The sequence below is a fragment of the Monodon monoceros genome, unplaced genomic scaffold (genome assembly GCF_005190385.1).
Source record: "Monodon monoceros isolate NGI ecotype Baffin Bay Population unplaced genomic scaffold, NGI_Narwhal_1 Super_Scaffold_9, whole genome shotgun sequence".
Classification (NCBI taxonomy): domain Eukaryota; kingdom Metazoa; phylum Chordata; class Mammalia; order Artiodactyla; family Monodontidae; genus Monodon; species Monodon monoceros.
In genome coordinates this window covers 22,929,153-22,949,692 of record NW_021703786.1, presented here as the reverse complement: position 1 = coordinate 22,949,692, position 20,540 = coordinate 22,929,153, and the positions used below count along the sequence as shown (strand labels likewise).

Sequence of the window (20,540 nt, the reverse complement as noted above, 5' to 3'; positions counted from 1 at the left end):
TCTCTTGTAGACAGCATATGGATGGGTCATGTTTTTGTATCCATTCAGCAAGCCTGTGTCTTTTGGTTGGAGCATTTAATCCATTCACGTTTAAGGTAATTATTGATATGTATGTTCCTATGACCATTTTCTTAATTGCTTTGGGTTTGTTTTGGTAGGCCCTTTTCTTCTCTTGTGTTTCCCACTTAGAGAAGTTCCTTTAGCATTTGTTGTAGAGCTGGTTTGGTGGTGCTGAATTCTCTTAGCTTTTGCGTGTCTGTTAAGCTTTTGATTTCTCCATCGAATCTGAATGAGATCCTTGCCGGGTAAAGTTATCTTGGTTGTAGGTTCTCCCCTTTCATCACTTTAAGTATATCATGCCACTCCCTTTTGGCTTGTAGAGTTTCTGCTGAGAAATCAGCTGTTAACCTTATGGGAGTTCCCTTGTATGTTATTTGTCGTTTTTCCCTTGCTGCTTTCAATAATTTTTCTTTGTTTTTAATTTTTGCCAATTTGATTACTGTGTGTCTCGGCGTGTTTCTCCTTGGGTTTATCCTGTATGGGACTCTCTGTGCTTCCTGGACTTGGGTGGCTATTTCCTTTCCCATGTTAGGGAAGTTTTCGACTATAATCTCTTCAAATGTTTTCTCTGGTTCTTTCTCTCTCTCTTCTCCTTCTGGGACCCCTATAATGCAAATGTTGTTGCGTTTAATGTTGTTCCAGAGGTCTCTTGGGCTGTCTTCATTTCTTTCCATTTCTTTTTCTTTATTCTGTTCCACAGCACTGAATTCCACCATTCTGTCTTGCAGGTCACTTATCTGTTCTTCTGCCTCAGTTATTCTGCTATTGACTCCTTCTAATGTAGTTTTCATTTCAGTTATTGTATTGTTCATCTCTGTTTCTTTGTAGGTCTTTGTTAAACATTTCTTGCATCTTCTCAATCTTTGCCTCCATTCTTTTTCTGAGGTCCTGGATCATCTTCACTATCATTATTCTGAATTCTTTTTCTGGAAGGTTGCCTATCTCCACTTTAGTTGTTTTTCTGGGGTTTTATCTTGTTCCTTCATCTGGTACATAGCCCTCTGCCTTTTCATCTTGTCTATCTTTCTGTGAATGTGGTTTTTGTTCCATAGGCTACAGGATTGTTGTTCTTCTTGCTTCTGCTGTCTGCCCTCTCGTGGATGAGGCTATCTAAGAGGCTTATGTAAGTTTCCTGATGGGAGGGACTGGTGGTGGGTAGAGCTCAGATTTCTGTTTCTTGCTTTCAGTTTATTATGGGTGTGATTACCACCAGCATTATATAGTAAAAACTAATACTTGTAAATACATGTATATGACACTATGCTAGTGTTTTTACCAGTACTATGTCATTTCTTTTCAAATATAATTATGTAATAGATAAATGCTGTTATTATCATCCCTATAGTAAGAAGCTTCACTGAAGATTCTTGTTTTCTCAGGTCTAAAAGAAAGTCACCTTGACTTTCCTAAGAGGTTAAATTTTGGAGTATTAAACGTTGCTCTCTTCACCTGGAGATAATCAGGGTAGCTGCCGTTAAGTGTGAGCTGGTTACTCTATTTTCAGAAAAGGAGTGTGATCAAAACCTTTTAGGGGGTGGGGCCCCCAGGAGACACTGAAGGCAGCTACCCTTAGAAGGGTGAGCAGTGGCCAGCTGTATTATTCTGGAAAAAAGATGTAATGAGATCCTTTGTGCTTTAAGAATTGACTAGGAGGGGCCACCTGACCCCTGGTTGTGTGGATCCCTGGGGAGAGAAAGGAAGCAGAGGTTCCAAATCTACGAGGGCAAGAGCCTACCCAAATCTGAGAAGCCTTGGAGGACAGCTAATCCAAAGTATCCAGCTCTAAGAACTGTAACCCTGGAAATCCATGCAAGGCATCACCAAAGCCGGACCAAGCCCTGGGAAGCCGATTGTCCTCCCTGGAAGATCCTCGGCAGCCCACCCGGGAACCTGGATTTGTAGTACTGCAAGGTTTGATGGACTGTGTAGGACGCTGTCAACAGTGACACCATGTGGCAGTGAGAAGCAAAGGCAGGATCAGGCTAAGCCTCCAGGGTCTCCAAGGTGGACCAAGAAGTCCGAATGACCCCCCTTCCTCCCTCCTGTTTAGGATTCACTGTTCCACAGAGCACTGGGGCCATGAGGTGGGGTTTGCAGATATGAGACAGCTACAGACCTGATCCCAAGACACTGAAATGACTGAAGATTCCCAGATGAGGCAACTCCATACTCTTCTTTCTAACTTATTTCCCCAAGTGCTCAATTCAGAAAAGTGAATAATTTCTATTACTCACATGATGAGAGAGCAGTGGCTAGTATATTTAGTAGAAAAATTGAAGCAGAGAAGGTCATTTTGGAGGGCTGCTGTTTTGCAAAATCAAACGGCGTATTTCCAAGCTCCCGCCGGGAAGCCTTCCTGGATCCTGAGTTAGGTGTTCTCCTAAGGGCCTGTGCTTCCCCATTCACAGCATTTAAGGTGCAGTTGTGCTTTCCTGTTGATGTGCTCTAGCTTGTAGCAGCAGGGACAGTATTTTGTTCACCATTGTATCCCTGCTGCTTTGTATGTGTTGAAACCAAAGGATTATTTTATAGCTAATCCATAACCCAGACTCAGGAAAGGTCTGGCAAGAATGAGACAGTTTTTTCACTTTGATGCCTGATGCTGTGTTCTTTCTATCTGGTGTCTTCAATTTGGAAGGCTGTGGACCTGTATCTGGAAGTCTGGACTTTAGTTTTGAAGGCAAGTCAGAAAGGCTGCTTCCTGAACTAACGCACCACCTGCCCTGGGCTGTTTGGTTATGCTACCAACTTGATATTCTTTCTCAAAGTGCAACTATGTGACTTAATAAAAACTTTCAGCAGTGACACAGAAGAGAAATACTTTCAGAGGTCATAAAATCACTTTTACTTTTTATCATTTCCAACATTTCAGTGACCCATACATGACTGATTTTGGAGAAGAGACCTGGTTTTACAATTCTTCATGTCTTCTCTAGGGGGTGAATATAATCTTTCCAAAGAACAGAGAAGGAAGCTCAATCATATAGTGAACATTGTCACAGGAGGAGTCCTCCTGAAGCTTAAAGGGAAGTTTGCAGACATATAAAAATATATACTTCTTTATGTAAAAGGAGAATAAACATTGGAACTCTAACCTAAGAGCTTGTACAGGTAAAAAAAAATTAATATGTTTAATGTGAACTCACAGATGATTTACTCTATAATGGATTATGAAAAGGAATTCAGAGATGTTTGGAGCTCAATTTCATGGAAGAACTCTACCTTCCATTTCAGGGACAGAACACTGGGCTAGAAAAGCTGCTTGTCTGACCCAGTGTGGAATTTCTAATGATTTGTATACTCCTCTATGGCACACAATAGATGGTTGGTGAGTTGAAGCCTAACCAGACACTGAGCCTTAATGATGTCATCAAGCTCAGCTCTGGGAGCCAGCATTCCAGAACCCCAGGCTAGGGGAGCACAGGAATGTGTAGGCGGGAATCGGGTTCTGATTCCTAGCCCTTTGTTTGGTATTGACTCCCTTCAAACTCCAGTCCCCAGACTAAGACACTGGTTCCCACTTAGTCATGAGGAAACCATGAGAAATGAGTTGTATTTCAGAGATATTTCTGGCTATCTCTTCAGTCTGATGTTTGGGAGCAAAGGGCAGTGGGAAGGGGGTGACAAGGCACAGGCAGGATCTTCTTTTCTGAATCTGAGAGTGGACTGATAAATCACACAGCAAGGAGCAAGAGGCCCTCTCACCAGTTAACACTGAGACTGAATTCCTACTCAGAGGAGTTGAGCTTGTGGGTGGATTGGATCCACAGGACATGAGGGCCTGAAACACTGTTTTATGGGACCATAGAACACAAAGGATAATGTCTCTTCCTTTCTCTTCTACTCCCTCCTCCCTCTCTCAGGAAACCCCAGTAGTAGAGGGTGCCTTCAACCAAATAGCTGTTTCTAACTAACAGTTCTGTGCATTGTGCTTTTCTGCTTGTTGAACAGCAAATTGGCTTTCCTCCTCTTTGTTCTTCTCCTTCTGCCTATAGGGCAAGTTCCTCCTCTCTATCTTGCAGGGCCGATAGTTCAAATACAGTGCTATGATGCCCACTCCAAGGATGACAATAATAATGACGAAGATGGTGGAACTGACTCCTTCATCCAGTCCTGCCCAAGCACAGAAGACAGAGAATTGGGAGTGATCGAGGGCAGGAGAATCGCCCCACCCCAGCCCACAAGGCCCATTTGTCAGTCTCACCCTCCCCAGCCCACTGAAATCTTTCTTCTTTCCATGTTTGTTTAAGAATCCCAGCCCCTGGGGGATTTCCATCCTGGGTCTGGCAGCAGGCGAGCTGCAGTCACCTTGCACAATGACAGCAATGTCTTTGCTGACAGAGCCCAGCTGGTTAGTGGCTGTGCAGCAGTAGGTTCTAGAGTGGTCCTGGGTTGCCTTCTGTGGCACTTCAAGGTCAAAGATCATTCCATTCCAGGTACACGACAAGATTGGTGTCGGGTTTCCCTTTGGGACACAGGCAAGCATCTGCTCCATCCCTTCCAACCAGATCTGATTGCCAGGGCAACCAGATTCCTCTAATCGTGGCTTGTCTGGAAAAACAGGTCCCCAGAGGGGCCAGCTCAGGGCGCCACATTCCCTTGTCTCCATCATGCTCGGCTCCCTGTCCCTCCCCTGATCCAGACACTGTGTCTCCTCCACCCAATAGCTTTCTTTCCCAAGGGGAGGACCATCAGTTCCCTGCTTTGAGCTACTCTTTTTCCTCCTTGGACGAGACTGAGATGCAGCACAGGGCATTTTAATGGATTAAGACTAAATGATCTGAACTGCTTTGTCAATGATGGCCCTGGGGTCCCTGCTTCCCATCTTTGCTTCTCAGTGAGTGAGAACATGGGTAGGGGTGAACCCAGAGACAACGATTTTTCTACTTTTCAAAATACAAGTTTTTATGAGGAAATTTCCCTCCTCAGCATAGGCTCCAACTATCACCTCCTATGTTCAGCCTTTGGCCCTCAACTAATACTGCCTGATCACTTTAACCACTTTTTCTTTTCTCTTCCTGGTTTCCCCCTAGGGTTCTCCCTACTCACTTTCCTAGGGGTAAGGTAAGCTTGAAGAGCTTTAATTTTATTTTCTCCTTTTTTTTTTAAAAGAGAAAAATGTGGCAACTCTAATAATGAAGCTGCTGGCCAAGATCTCTGGAAATGGAACACTAATAATCCTTGTTTTGACAAGAAAGATCAGGATTCTACTCACATAAGACATGGAGTTGGATCACAGTGGTTTTGCTCAGCCGCTGACCCTGAACCTCCAAAGAGGCCTCACAGGAGAAATTTCGGCCATCATCTTCCTCCCTGGCGGTAAGTAAAAGCCAGGCAGGCTCCCCAGGGGCAGGGAGATCTGGGGCTCCCTGAAGCCGACAAGTAGGGCTGGGTGATGTTAATACATGCCCTGAGCAGGTCACGTTAATTTCTGTCCCTGCCAATGGGTATAATTCTTCTATCTCCAGGATTGGCGGAGGGAAGCCTATAAAGAAAGGAAAAAGAGAATGAAACATATTTCTCAAAACTGACAGCCACTTCTGTACTCTTGCTGCTGGTGGCACCCCTCGGGCAGGCAGAGAGCAGGGGAAAGACTCTGGATACCATTACTGCTTCTGTGCTGACTGGCGGGAGCGACGAGATGCTGTGGGAATTTGCGAGCTTCTCCTGTAACAAGTGCCGCATGCACACGTCTGGCTATGCCTCTGCTGCAAGGATAGCGAGATGTCTTTCCATCTTACACATTTCCTCCTCACTTCAAATCATTGTTCCTAGGAATAAGTTCAAGCATTCAGAATCAGTCTGTAAGTATGATGGCCTAAGGAAACAGGATGAAGGCTAGATAGAACTACTGCCTCAGCGCATCCCTGCACTTAGAGAAAGATGAAAACTAATGTTCACTTTGGAGTATACCTAGCAAAGATTAGTAAGGAAATCTGCAGTTGAATCACCAAGCCTTTACTATGGACATTTTCAATGGCAAAGAACTGTCAAGGGAAGGGAAGAGGCAGGTCACTTACTATAGACATGCACTGGCTCTCTTGTTTTGTGTTCCATTGGACCCAGAGATACAAGGCAAGACAGCTCCTGATCACCAGTCTCCATGGCCCGAACACTGGCATTGGCCCATACTGTGTCTCCCTCCCAGGAGAGAAAGGGCCTAAGCTCCTGGTCTCCCAGGAACATGTGGATCATTACCTCTTCAGCTGGGAACACCCTAGCCACCTCACAGCTCATGGTCTCTGCCATCCCAACTTCCAGAAATGAAGAGACCCAGATTTGGGGTCTCTAAGAGAATTCTGCCAAGAAATGAGGAAAAGGAAAGAAAGGAGAAAAGCCATGATAAATCACATGTCATATAGGACCCCACAATGTAGGGAGTGGGGCTAGAAGCTCTCTGTCCCCCACAGTGAGTTTAAAACTCAAGTAAAGGTGGAGCTCAATTACCCTTACACCCTCATCCTAAACACTGTGGGAAATGAGGGCCAAAGGCCAAGGTAAGCTGAGGAAACTGAGCCCCAGGATTCCTTCCACACCTGAGCTCTGACTCACCAAAGATTCGGAGCGCCTTGATGGCTGAGCCGCTGCAAAAGAGCCCTCCACCATGTGAACTCAGGTCCAGTTCTGCATGGCAGGAGAAATTGCACCTGTCATCCTCCCTTTGGGCTTTGACACTGATGGTGACCTCAGCTCTTTGGGAGGCCACAGCCAAGCTCCTAAAATTCTTTCTATGTAGTTCTTGGTTATCCTGGAGAAGGGTAAGGGTGAGGTTTTCCAGGGGTGTGACACTGGGCACGTGGCATGTCACTGTAAAGGCGTCATCCACAGCCACCCATTCAGGCTGCAGCTCCATGATCACTTGCTCTGGTGACTCTTTAAGACAAAAAGGTGGGCTTGATGAGAGAAAGATACTCAACTCTCCAGAAAGAAATAGTATAGGACAAGAAGCCTGTGACAGAAGGTGACCACTACTCTTAAACCATCTGATAAACAGTGTCAGCTTTCTGCCCTAGATGAGACGAGTTAGCCTTCTTCTTGCCATCAAAGGTGGCTAAAGCCAAGAAATGTTAACTGTTGAGGGGCCCCCTGCTTTGATAGTTGCTGCCATTCTGGAGAGCTTTTCTCTCTTACCAGAGGTGCTTCAGAGGCATGAGCAACTTCTGAGGAGTTTCTTACCGTCACACGAAAACTACACCCTAGCTAACCAAGCTCTGACACCCCAGAGATTCACACTTATTCTTATGGCTACATCTTTGCCAATGCTATTTGCCTACCTGAAAGAGGCTCCTCGCCCATTCCCATCACTTCAAAACCTAACCATTTGCAGGAATGAAGCTCAAGAGCCTCCTTTTCTGTGGAGACTTCTCCAGCTACCCCAGCCTACAAAGACCCCGCTTTCCCTAATCCCTGTTTATTCTAAAAATTTGTGAAAAATAATTCAACAATGATTTTATACTTTTTTGATAATTTATAAATTAGCATCATTAGCAAATGCCTCCTGTATTTGAACATATTCTCAAAAGCACAGATGTCTGGATGCGCTCTATGGTCTGCTCCTAATTTAAAGGCCTACACCAAAGGGAAAGAAATAATTGGCTCTGGAATCCCTACAGGAGGACAGAAATCTTTATTAAGGGCCACAATTCTCTCCCCTAAAATAAGTCTCTTTCTCATTATTCCCTAAAGAAGGCACAGTCATGTTCCCCCACTCTTCCCTTCCTCCCCAGCCCTCAGCCCCACTTACGGTACACAGTGATGCCAAGGCTTATGTCCTTTTGGATCCCTGCACAAGAGAAGAAGCACTGCAGGATGGAATTCTGTGTGACATCTTCCAGGAGAAACTCCTTCCACTGAGGCCCTTTGCCCACCTGGGTTTTCTTTAATAAGGTCTCAATTCCACTGGGTCCCGGATCTGGACAGGTGGTGCTGCAGTTGACCATTAGGGACTGCCCATACTTTACAAGGGCCTGATGTGGCCAAACAGAAACCTCAAATAGGTCTTCTGCAGCCCCTGAAAAGGTCAACCACATATGCCAAAGACTCTGCTGAGGACCACAAGACCCAAGAAAGAAAATACAGAGCCTATTCTATCTAGTTACAGGTTAGAGAATAGAAAACCTACCCTGAATAAAAAGGTACGGGGACAAACAAGAAAAAGACCCTTAAGGAACAAGTTAGAATCCTGACTCTACCACCATTCCCTCCTCTCATCATCTTTCTTGGGCTCTCGATTTCTCTAATAGTGTCACCATGGAAACTATGGCGTTGCTAAAAATCATGCCCAGGAAACCATTCTCTTCCTAAACTTCCAGAAATCTTGGAAACTTCCAGAATTGGCTGCTGAGGGCCCTCATGGGGTAAGTAGACCCCTGAAAAAAAAGAGCTTTGTTACTTATACCTCAAAGCAGTGTTTCTCAAATTCTGGTCTAAGAATTGCCTTCACCAGAATTATGCTGGAATGCTTGTAGATTGCAGATTCCAGCTCCACCTCAGACTGAATGATTAAGAATTTGTGAAGGCAGGACCTGGAAATACTCAAGGGAACAAAACAAGCACTCCTGGTGACCTTTGTGTGCACACCAAATTATGGGAACCACTGGTATAAACGTGACTCCCAGGGTCACTCATTTCCATGGAACTTTTCACCTCTTCTTCTCAAAGTGAGACTATTCCATTTTGCTTTGGTGCTAAGGCAATAGATGTTTTTGGATGCTTAAGAGTTTACTCTGTTAGGGAACTCTTCTCAGGAACAGTGAGAGAGACATCAGGTAAGTTTTAAATGTCTGATATAGGTGAGGGGCACAGTGTCCTGAAAACTTCCCTTACCGGTCCCCTTTAGCTATTCCATGTCCACCATCTACTTCATCTCCCAAATACTAGTCCCTTCTGGGAATACACAACTCTTGCAGCAATGTTACCCACTAAGGCTCCAGTTCCTTTCTTGCCATCTGGAGAACTCGCTCTTCACAACTGCACTATGGGCCCTGTCCTATCGAGATCCTATTGTAGCTCATCGTGACATAAAAGATGGCAACAAAGAAGTAAAAATATTCCCGAGAGCAGAATAGGACAGTCCAGGGGCAGCAGGGAGCCAAGCAGAGAAGGTATATTTCTTAGAGAGGGTTTTTTCTGATGGTCTATTATCCTGTCCCTTAATGTGGGTTTTCCCAGTTACAAGCCAGAAACACCTAGGATTCTGTGTCCTAGATCCAAGAAATAGGACTCTCTCCCAGGGGTCCAGATGAGTGAATACTAAAGTGTCACCCCACTCAGGATTTCCTATCCTCTTTCTCATTGACCTGTACCCTGGCACATACTAGCTAAAGAAACTTTCCCAAATAGCCTCACCTGGGCAAGGAATCAGGGCCAGCAGGGCCCAGACACCAAACAGTAGCATTTCCATCCTTATGAGAAGGGCCAAAAGCTGGAGAGGAAGAAAGGAGACAGCAATGCTGGAGAAAGTGACAAAAAAAGAGAAAAAGGATATAGGAAATTCTTTCTTTGATACTGTTCAAATTTAGCTCCTTCCCTAAAAGCTTGCATGGTCTGGAGAAATTGTAGCAAGAGTATCAGTGGTATGGAGGTATGAAAAGAAATTCTTGCATCTGTTTCAGTTTGGTTTATGTGCATAGCAAAAAGACATAGGAAAATATGAGGAATAATGAAGGGGCTATGAAATTAAGTGAGATTCCTATATAAGCTTGTATTGCACTTACCTGTTTACATGTTTGCCTCTGTTTGAGTCAATAGAAGATGGCTGTTAGCATAGACATATGAAAAGTGAGGTTTAGAGAGATGAAATTTGGCAGTGTTTATCTGGCAGTCCAGTGGAAAGTGACCCTGAATCTAGAAAACATGTTCACTCAAGTCCTGTTCTCTTATGGGAGAAATGCTTCTTCAGGACTCTCTCTTCATGACCTCTATGAAATATCCCTCAAGATAATCCATCTCTTTCTGATCTGCCTCCAGGTTCACCAAGCAACATTTGGATTACTACTTTGGCTTAGTTAAATCTTAAGTGTCCACTTCTTTTCTCTGCCAATCCATACCAAGTTTTTCTTTCAAAACCCCATTCAAGCAAATTTCTTCTAAGAAAGGACTTTCTTGACTAATCCTATCCCACTTCATAATCCCTCACTTATTACACATGATCTGTACCTCACTTTATGCCAAACACGATTTCTGAAGCTATGTATATTAAAATGTAATTCACCTCAGTGCATTATTTTAATGATGTAATCATTACCGTACTAGGAATTCTTTAAGAACAAGAGATAATACTTTCATCATCTTGCATCTCCAGCACCTAGCACAGTGCCTAGCATATTATGGATATTCCATAAATGAGTGACTATCCTCTAATTCTCCATTTTAATTTTCATACACTGGGTTGTGTACAAGTCTACCTTTACTTGTATGCTGGTCTGAAAGAGGGTTGTTTTTTTTTTTTTGGTCTTTTTTATACACGCATAAAACAATAGGCATATCAAAATTTACACTCCCAAGTAAATGCTACCATTCAAAACAATCACTTTGGGAGGCTATAAATTTAATCCAGTGATGACACTATTATTCAAAACATTTTTGGGAAGTGATTTAGAACTGGCTTTTAAGCTACATAAGAAATATCAGTCTCTTTATTAAGCTATTCTGTTGGGTTGGCCAAAAAGTACCTTTGGTTTTTAAGTAAAAATAAAAGACACATTTTTCATTTTTACCAAGACCTTTGTTGGACAATGTATTCACTCTTTTGTTCCAATACTTTCTGCCATTTTTCAGGCAACTTCATAATTCCATCTCCCCAAAACTTTTTATCTTTTTGAGCAAAGAACTGTTTCAGGTGCCTTTTACAGTCTTCCAGGGAATTGAATTTTCTTCAATTAAGAGAATTTTGTAAAGACCAAAATAAATAGAAATCCGAAGGTGCAATGTCTGGTGAATATGGCAGATGAATCAGAAATTCCCAGCCAAGCTGTAACGGTTTTTGCCTGGTCATCAAAGAAACATGCAGTCTTGCCTTATCCTGATGGAAGATTAGGCATTTTCTGTTGACTAATTCTGGACGCTTTTCGTCGAGTGCGGCTTTCAGTTGGTCTAACTGGGATGGAATTAATCATTTGGTTTTCCAGAAGGAGCTCATAATAGAGGGCTCCCTCCCAATCCCACCGTATACCCAACATCACCTTCTTTAGATGAAGACCGGACTTTGGTGTGGTTGGTGGTGGTTCATTTCGCCTGCCCCACGATCTCTTCTGTTCCACATTATTGTACAGTATCCACTTTTCATCTCCTCTCACAACTTGTTTTAAAAACAGAACATTTTCATTACGTTTAAGTAGAGAATTGCATGCATAAATATGGTCAAGAAGGTTTTTTTCACTTACGTGGAACCCAAACATCAAAGCGATTCACATAACCAAGCTGGTGCAAATGATTTTCAACCCTGATTTGGATATTTTGAGTATGTGGGCTATCTCCTGCATGGTTTAACGTTGATTGTTCTCAATTAATGTCTCGATTTGATCGCTATCAACTTCATCTGGTCTACCTGACCATGGAGCAGCGTCCAGCGAGAAATCTCCAGCACGACACTTTGCAAACCACTTTTGATACTTTCAATCAGTCTCAGTACGTTCTCCATACACTGCACAAATCTTTTCTTGCATTTCGGTTGCGTTTTTACTTTTCTTGAAATAATAAAGCATAATATGCCAAAAATGTTGCTTTTTTCTTCCATCTTCAATACTAAAAGGCTACACAAAAATTCACCAACTTTGATAAGTCTTTTTTTAAATGTACGCTGATCTGACAGCTGTCACATACAATCTAACATAATTGTTTCCAATGAAGTTAAAGACAACTAAGTGCTACTAGAGCCATCTTATGGTAAAAAAACCAACGAACCTTTTGGCCAACCCAATATTATTCTTTGGACAAAAGTGATATTACTCAGTCACCTTATTCCCCAAACTTAGCTCTGAGTAACTTACATCTCTTTCAAAGGAAGACCTCCTAACAGTGAAGAGATTCTAAATAACGTAACCTCAGACTCTGAAGGGCATTTCAAAACAAGTGTTTTGAGTAACAACAGCTCTGCTGAAAAGCCCCAATTGGGACTACTTATATTCATACATTCTTTCAGCAAACAATTATCGATCCAGGCTTGTAGTAAGGTGTTGAAGTTACCAAGATTTATCCTATGACATAGGAATTCCTGGTAGTTGGAGGGAAAGACAAATGTAAATACAAATAACAATATACTGTGCCGAATGTTATCATAAATATTGAGAGGGAGTAAAATGAGAATTAAATGAGTTAATTCAAGTGTTCAGTCCAACTATTGGCACCTAAGTCTTCAATAAATGTGATGATGGTGATTGTGCTGTTCTTTGATGCTGCTGATAATGATAAGCAAATTGATCAGGGAGCATTGAGGAGGGAATCATTACTTCTCTCTGAAGGAGTTGAGACGGTCTCTCAGAAAGGTCCCCTTTGAGCTGCATTTTCTATTATGTGCAGAAGTCTGTTAAAGCATGAAGTGATATGGAGAAGAGGTCAGGCCAGGCTTATTTGAGAAAATTAGAGAAGTTCATCCTCGTTTTCCCTGTGGCATGTTATGATCAGGTACTGAAACATGAAATTTTATATTCATTTTCTTAATGAAAAAGAAAGCGGCATCCCTAATGGGAAACAGTCTTTAAATCTTGAAATCCCTTTTGCTCACTCTGTAGACTATACCCTAAATTAAAGGTTTAAACTGTCGGCTATTCTAGGCCTGTACTCCAGCCACTAAAGGGTTGCAGGGAGAGTGGTGGGCAATGAGGGGAGGGTGGCAAACATGCATGTGCTGTTGGATGGCTTTGGCTGTGTAGCCAAACTGGACTTCCTGTCAGAGTTTGGGATGCTCACCATCCACTTACATCCCAGGGGTTCTTGCAGTTTCTTACACAGACCTGAGTCACATCCCACCCTTTGAACACTGTCTCTTCGCTATGCCTGGAATTTGCTTCCTCCTTCCCGAACACTCTTTCACCCAGTTCAATGTGTCTTTTCAACGAAGCCCACTGTAACCAGCACTTTTCAACCCGGGGTGCCCAGGCCGCATCCCAGCACACCCTCGGTCGATGCTGCTGCTTTCTTTTCCCCCAGCAGCACCACCTTCTACCACACTCCCCCTGACCCCTTAGGCCTGGGAGTCTGGTCTGCTTCCGGCCTGGACTGTAAGCCCCATGAGGGCAGGGCCTTTTTCACTGATGGATCCCAAGCACCCAAAATGGCTGTAGGTGTTCAACGACTATAAACGAATGAATTAATGAACTAGATAAATTATTTACAAATATTTGAGTGAGGGGCTGCGCCCACCCCTCGGATAGAGCCCAGTCAGTTGTGGCTTGGAAGGAGTTTCCCGTGCAGTGTGTACACAACATGGCTCTGAGCCCAACAGGCCATGAAGCCTTTTAAAGGTGGATGGTATTTTACATTTTTTAACTATGTGGGGGAAATACTTCAATGAGTGAGCCTCAAAAATTCCGGAGTGTGAGGAGGTGAAGCCCACCAGGAGGCCAGACCCCCACAGATTTGACAGGAAAGCTGGGAGAAGACCCCAGCATGAATCTAAGCAAAGAAAACAAGACCCAAGTTCTCACTGAGGGCCGCTCCTTGCTGCCCCAGCCGCTCCTCGCCTCACCCGCTTAGCTCTCAGGCGCCCGCCACGCGCTCAGGCGCCCGCCACGCGCTCCGACCGTTTGGTAGGCACAGCCGGGCGGGGGCGCACGAAGACGCTCCTGGCCGGAGGATTTGCCTGATCTGCCTAGAAACTCGTGACGTCTACGCAGAAGCTTAGCGAGAGTTGGCTGAGACAGGCGGGGCGGGCCGGAAGCTAGGACGACAGGAGGGGGTAACGGGGAAGATGAGAGTAGGGAAGCCTGTATCCTCCTTGGCAGAGAGCACATATTTGACTCAAGATAATGGCTACTACATAAAAAAAAACGTGAAAACAAAATGGAAATGGTGGTTGTAGCAAATAATGGCTCTGTAAGGAAAACAAGGTGTTGTCGGCACCCCCCTGCCTGTTCGTCTGGTGGTGCGTCCTGAACACGTGAGGCTCCCGCGCGGGAGTGGGCTGCGCGCGCAGCCTCCTTCTCGCCTTGGCCCTCCGAGCGGGCTCGTCTGTGGACTTCGGCTAGGTCCTCGCACAAAATCCTGCTGGGACTCCACCAAGCTCTTCCTGGGTGGGCTGGGAAAGGGGTTCGGAGGCACGCCTTGCCACTGTCTGAAAAGTCTTTTCGGCGCCGCGCCCCCCGTTTCCATACCCCGCTCTCCACATAGAAGTAACACGCTTGAGGGAACTAGCGGTTCGGGCCTCACTTCCTACCAAGGGTGCCTGCGGCCTTGCTCCCGCCCAGGGCTTATCAATAAGCTATAAAAATTAAGGTGAGCTTGTAAATCCTCCGTTGTTGCCTCTTTTCACCCCGGGTCCCTTTTCCTTAGCTTCCACGTCTAACGTCTCCCGAGGGTCGTGTCTCAGAAACCTTTCCCTGAGCCCAGATAGGGCCGTTCACATCGGCACCTTTTTGCGGCTTTGGATCTCCCGTAATCGGTCTGACCGTGAGGCATGGGCTGAGTTTCTTGGTGAAGTGAAATTTGAAGATTTGGGAGGTTTTTTTTAAGAGGGCAGTTATTAGGTGCATCCACTATCTCGTTTAATAGAACTCCTTTCCAGCGAGGAGGCAGTCCTTTTAACCCGATTTCGTGAATGAGGAAACAGACTTGGAGAGGCCTCACTAATCTTTGTATTGGGGAGGCAGGCCGGGAAATTATTAATGTTGACAGTTTTGGTGACCAGTATAAGTCTTTTTTTTTTTTTTTTTTTTTGGCTGCGTTTGGTCTTAGTTGCTGCCTGTGGGCTTTCTCTAGTTGCGGCGACCGGGGGCCACTCTTCGTTTCGGTGCATGGGCTTCTCATCGCGGTGGCTTCTCTTCTTGCGGAACATGGGGTCTAGGCACGCGGGCTGAGCAGTTATGGCGCAGGGGCTTAGTTGCTCTGCGGTATGTGGGATCTTCCCGAATCAGGGCTCAAACCCGTGTCCCCTGCATTGGCAGGCAGCTTCCTAACCACTGCACCACCAGGGAAGTCCTGACCAGTATAAGTCTTAAGAACCTTTTTTTTTTTTTTCAGCTGCCTGTCTTGTGTCCTAGTACCACTGCCTCCTCTCCTTCCATACTGACAGTTTGAGGGAGAGTGTTGGATAGAATAGAAGCTTGGGGGCTAAACAAGCCAATGAATCCCTTAAAAATGTCCTACTAGCTTTAAGACTATGGGAAATTTACGTAACTTACAGTTTCCTTATCTGTCAACAGGAATGGCATTTAGTTTATTTATATGAAAGTGCCTACCATTGTTTTCTGACACTAAAAATAAGTGTGCAGTAAATGGGCATCTGTATTTTCCTCTTCCAATCTCAGAAGGGCCTTTTCTGACTACTCTCTAAAACTGCCAGGCTTTGTTTTTCTTTATAGCACTTATCACTACCTGACTTTAAGGTAAATATCCAGTGGTGTTCTGGAGCAACTCGAATGGGCAAGCCGTTCTCTTCCCAGCTCTGCATTTAATGATGTAGGTTGGTTACCTGAAGACCATGGTAGAAGTTTTAAAAAAAAATTTAGCTGAAGTGTAGTTGATTTACAATGTTGTGTTAGTTTCTGGTATACAGCAGTGATTCAGTCATATATATATATATATGTATATTCTTTTTCATGTTCTTTTCCATTATTGTTTACTACAGTGGTGGAAGTATTTATATCACTGAAATTGTCAGAGATTACAAATCAGGGTTTGATTTTGTTTTTCTGAGAACTGGTTGGTAAATATTTACCGGTACACCACTGTATATTTCTATTTGTTTATGTTTATTGTTTTCTCTCTAGAATCTAAGTGTCACGAGGGCATGATTTTCATGTGTCTTATTTATTGCTGTCACCTTAACACCTAGAACAATGGCTCATATAGTATGCACTCAATAAATATTTAGTAATTGAGTGAGCTGAGAGTCTGAAGAGTGGTGATTTCACACCTTAATTTTCTTTAGGGGAGGCATGGCATAACTCCCTCAGAGGACTCTTAGCTTTGTGACACCAACCTCCTTTGACTGCTTTTCATTTTCCTTCTGCTTCTCCATCCCTTGTCCCCAAAGGTAGTGGTGAGGATGAGAATTTGGATATGTCTAGAGAAGACATTACCACCACCCTCTTCCAGGCAACAAGCTTCCAGGCAACAAGCTCAACCCCACCCCTGAAAACCTCTATCAGTGGGAGAGAGTGGAGGAACTATGCTTGTCAGAGACATGCCCTCAACTTATCCCAGCCGCAGACAACTCAAAAGGCCAAAATGGAGATGACCCCTAATACCATTTTTCCAAAAAAATGTTTCTCATACCTCGTCATAAAGTTCCCAGCAATTACTATTTTATGGGCTAGTTTTAAAAGGTTTCAGAGATTTCTGGGAAGTTCTAATTGACAGGTTTTTACTTTATTTTCATGGTAATATTTTCAGGAATATTTAATTTGTCTGAAGTCAGAGTAATTTAAAGACTTTATGGAGATAGCGTATATATCAAAATTTATCAAACATGTAGTTGATTGTCAGTCATATTTCAATAAAGCTGTTTTTTGAGTCTTTATAGAAATATTTAATCATAGAAATATTCATATTTAATAATATTAAATATTAAACATTCATATTTAATATTCTTTTTTTTTCAGTATCAGTAACCAAATTTCAGTTTCATGATAGAATGTTACCATTTTCAGGAATTGTTTTGCCAATTTCTAACTTTGCATATCACTTTAGTATGTTATTTCTAGCAAAATGTATTTGTGATGTGGTTGCTTCTGTTGCTTTACCTGATTTTTAGCATGTTCACTGTTTTTTGTTTGTTGTTTTCTTTTTGGTCCTTTACAAATTCATGTTCCTGGTTAATGCATATCAAATCTGAGGCTAGTTCGTAAGCTCTATCATAGTAACCCCTTTAAGCTGTCTTCCTTTCTCTTTTGTGGCTTTGAATGGTTTTGCTCATTTATGTTAACTCTTTCTGTAAAGTGCTACCAAATCAACATCCTAATCACTCCTTGTTAGAAATCAAAATTTCTGCACTTATACTTGGCAGGATTTTTTCAGCTGCTTATTTGTTTTTTCAGGTACTGTTAATGTCATTTTCTATTTTGTCATATGCTTACATTTTTATTATCCTTTTTCCAGTTCCTCAATGGCATATCAGCCTTAAATTTCATTTCTTCAATTAAAATTTTAACCTTCAAAATCTTTAAGGCTGTTAATATAATCCCATGTAATAAAAATAGCTATATCATGTAAAAATAGTTTTTTAAAAGTTCTGGTAATTTTATAAAATGGTCACTTAGTGAATGGAATTTTAGCAAATAAGCTTGCTCCAGCTGTCCCATTTCTTTATGTGAATGGTGCTTTCCTAGAGAAGTGGAGAAGGCATTCCTTCAAATGGATAATTGCTTTGGCCCAGGTGGTTCATGATTGTGGGACTGGCTTATAGAGGCAGCAGGTTTGAACCTGACAAAAGCCGGAGAAACCCCAGCTGGAGAGCTGTCCTCTTCTGAAGGTGCATCTCTCATTTGACTGCTTTTTATACTTGGTTTCTTGGCTCCCCAAATCTGCTGCCTCCCTGATCCCTCAAGACTCTCTTTCTCCTTTACCTGCTCTTTATTCGTGGGGCTGGCAATGCCTAACTCAGGGCAACTTGTTTATAGAGGCTAAATGGCTAGTTAGGATCAGTATAGTCTTAACCAGAATCAGAAGGGCGTATAGATTATGGGTTAAACATCAGGAGCTAGTACTAAGGGAATCAACCTTGGTAGCCCATCAGAGTCAAGGTGAGGATAAGATCTGAGCTAGGGAGTAAACAAAGAAAAATCCAGGAATCCAGGTGGAAGGTCACAAGTCAGTATGTTCAAGAGAGTGAGAGTGTAAAGCTCAAGAAAGATTTGGGAGTCAAAGTTAACTACTATGATTAAACTGGTTTTAACTTTCTGCCCTGATGGGTTAACTCCTGATTGGGACCAACTTGGAACAGAGTTCTAGGGTGAGGAAGCAGAGGTAACTTTTATCAGAGTTATTTCCTGTGCAGGCATTTTTTTGTGCACTGTCCTGGAGTTCACACTGCAGGGGTGCGTGGTTGGAGAGCCCCAAACAAAAGCCACAGCACAATATGATGAGTACTCTTACACAGATTTAGCCTGGGTGCTATGGAAAACAGAAAAGGGAACAACAGATTGACAATGGCAGTTGGAGGGTGGGGATAGGAAATCACGGAAAATTCCAGAGGCAGTGGTATTTGAGTTGGCCTTGAAGAATAAACAGACTTTTGCATAGCAGAGAACTGGGGAAGAACACTTACTCATTTAATAAATATGTATTGAGTACTTAACTTTGTGCCAGGTATAGTTCCAGGCAATGGGGACACAGCAGCGAACAAAGTCCCAGCCTTAAAGGAGCTTACATTCTAGTGACATCATAGGCAGAAGAACCACAGCATGAAAGGTATGTTCAGGGAAGGGCAAGTTCAGTGTGGCTTGGTAGTAGAATACATGGGATGGTGGTGGAAAATAAAGCTAGAGAGGTAGGAGGAGGACAGAGAATAAAGAGCCAATTATGCCATGTTTAGATATAGACTCTTCTGGAAGCCATTGGCTTTTAACATTTTAGAAACCCTTTAGGAACCCTTTCTGCCAAAGAAATCATGCAAGGTCACTCAACATAAAAAGCAAAAAACAGTAGAGCTCCTTGTCTGAAGCAGGGATATGGAAGGTGGGGTGCGGGGAGGTCAAACAAGGGAGGAACTCCTAGTTCTGCCCTCTCACCTCATGCTCAGCTCTCCACAAGAGCTCTGAGAAACCCGAAGGACCACAGTGGGTTTAAAGCCCACTGGTGAAGGTGATGGAGGGCACACGAATATGAGAAAATGGAGAGATGTGATCAGATTTGCTATCTTGAGATAAAATTGGCAGGGGGAATGGGGTAGAATGTCCTATTAGCAGAGAAACCATGGCAGAGGGAGGTTATGGAAGAGGTGCTGAGGTCCTGACCTAAGACGGGTAGGATGGATCCAAGAGAGATTTAGGAGGTAAAACCAGTAGAACTTGGTGACTAAGACTGAGCAGGAGTAAGAGGGAAGAGGAGAAGATGATTTCAAGAATGAAGGTCCTTAAGGCTTCCTCTATTCTCTTTGCTTTTGGTTGCAGGCACCCTGGGCATCTGTTTGGGTCACTTCACCTTCTTTGGCTCTCAGCTGCCTACAAAACCAGTTTGAATGTCTCAGCAAGGCAGCGTTGGCCCTTCGCCATGTTTTCATGCCCTTAATCAAGATAGATACAGGGGAGGAGACTGAGAGGGAGGGCAATGAGATACTGATTTTGGACAGATGGGTTTAAATGACCTAGGGAGCATCTAGCAGGGAGTTGGAGATATGGATCTGAAGGTCAGGAGAGAGGTGGGAGTTGGAGTTAGAGATTTAGGGTCATCAGAAAATAGACAGTAATTGAAGGGATGGGAGTAGATGAGTATGTCTGGGTAGGTCATGTATAAAAGAGCTAAAGATAGAATGTCAGAGGACAAGCACATTTAGGGACCAGAAGAAGAGCGAGGATAAGTCAGAGATCCCAGGGGAGACCCTTATCTTTCCTCTGTTTTAGTGGTCTGTTTTTCCATTCTACCAGCAGCTCTGGGGCCAAATTCCAGAGCTAGGAGGTCACCTCTGGGAGGGTCTGAGAAGTGACCAGGAAGAGGACTCTGAGACCACAATGCCACATAGGTCTCTGAATGCATCATAACCCTCTACCTTGCATGGGGAGAGAACAAATGGTAGAATCAAGCCCCAGACCTTGGCTCCAGAGAGTACAGGAGTGTCACCTGGGCTGTAGGCCTAAAGCCCACTTCTTGAATCCTGGTATCTGCTCCCACTATTGGAAGTCTGTGCTTCAGGAGTTTTACCTGCTAGACTGTGTTGACTGTGAAAATATGTGTACTGAGAACCATGACCTCAATTGGGCACACAGAAGAGGAGCTTTCTGACTTACACTTGATAATCCAGCAAAATTGATTCTGATTCTCTTCACCCTGTACTGCTTCATGCCCTTGAGTCTTATACTGTTTTCTTTACCTAACTCATTCATAACCTCTTTTGCATAACCTCCTCCAAGAAGTCTTTACTAATCCCTTTCCCCCACTAAAGGCCTCCTGTTTTCCCAGGGTACCTTATGAATACCTTTATCTTAGCAGTTGTCACATGGAGAAATTATCTATTTATGCATTTATCTTCTTTGATAGAATATGTCAGGGACTGGCACATGGAAGGTGTTCAATAAAGGCTTCTCAAATGGCAAATACAGCATCTGCTGCTTTACTATGCAGCCCTTTTGCTGCTCTGACTGGGCAGTGCCCCAGGCCTGCCTCCC

The 20,540-nt window shown here is 43.6% G+C and overlaps 1 protein-coding gene across 1 annotated transcript; it reads right to left on the bottom strand.

The window, feature by feature from the left end:
• Positions 1–3,970: 3,970 nt before the first annotated feature.
• On the bottom strand, positions 3,971–9,463 carry LOC114889622 (intercellular adhesion molecule 5). Its single transcript, XM_029213028.1, is given in 7 exon segments — positions 3,971–4,173; positions 4,369–4,611; positions 5,276–5,545; positions 6,081–6,359; positions 6,613–6,933; positions 7,805–8,071; positions 9,409–9,463. Coding segments are annotated over 7 exon segments (1,638 nt in total).
• Positions 9,464–20,540: the final 11,077 nt, after the last annotated feature.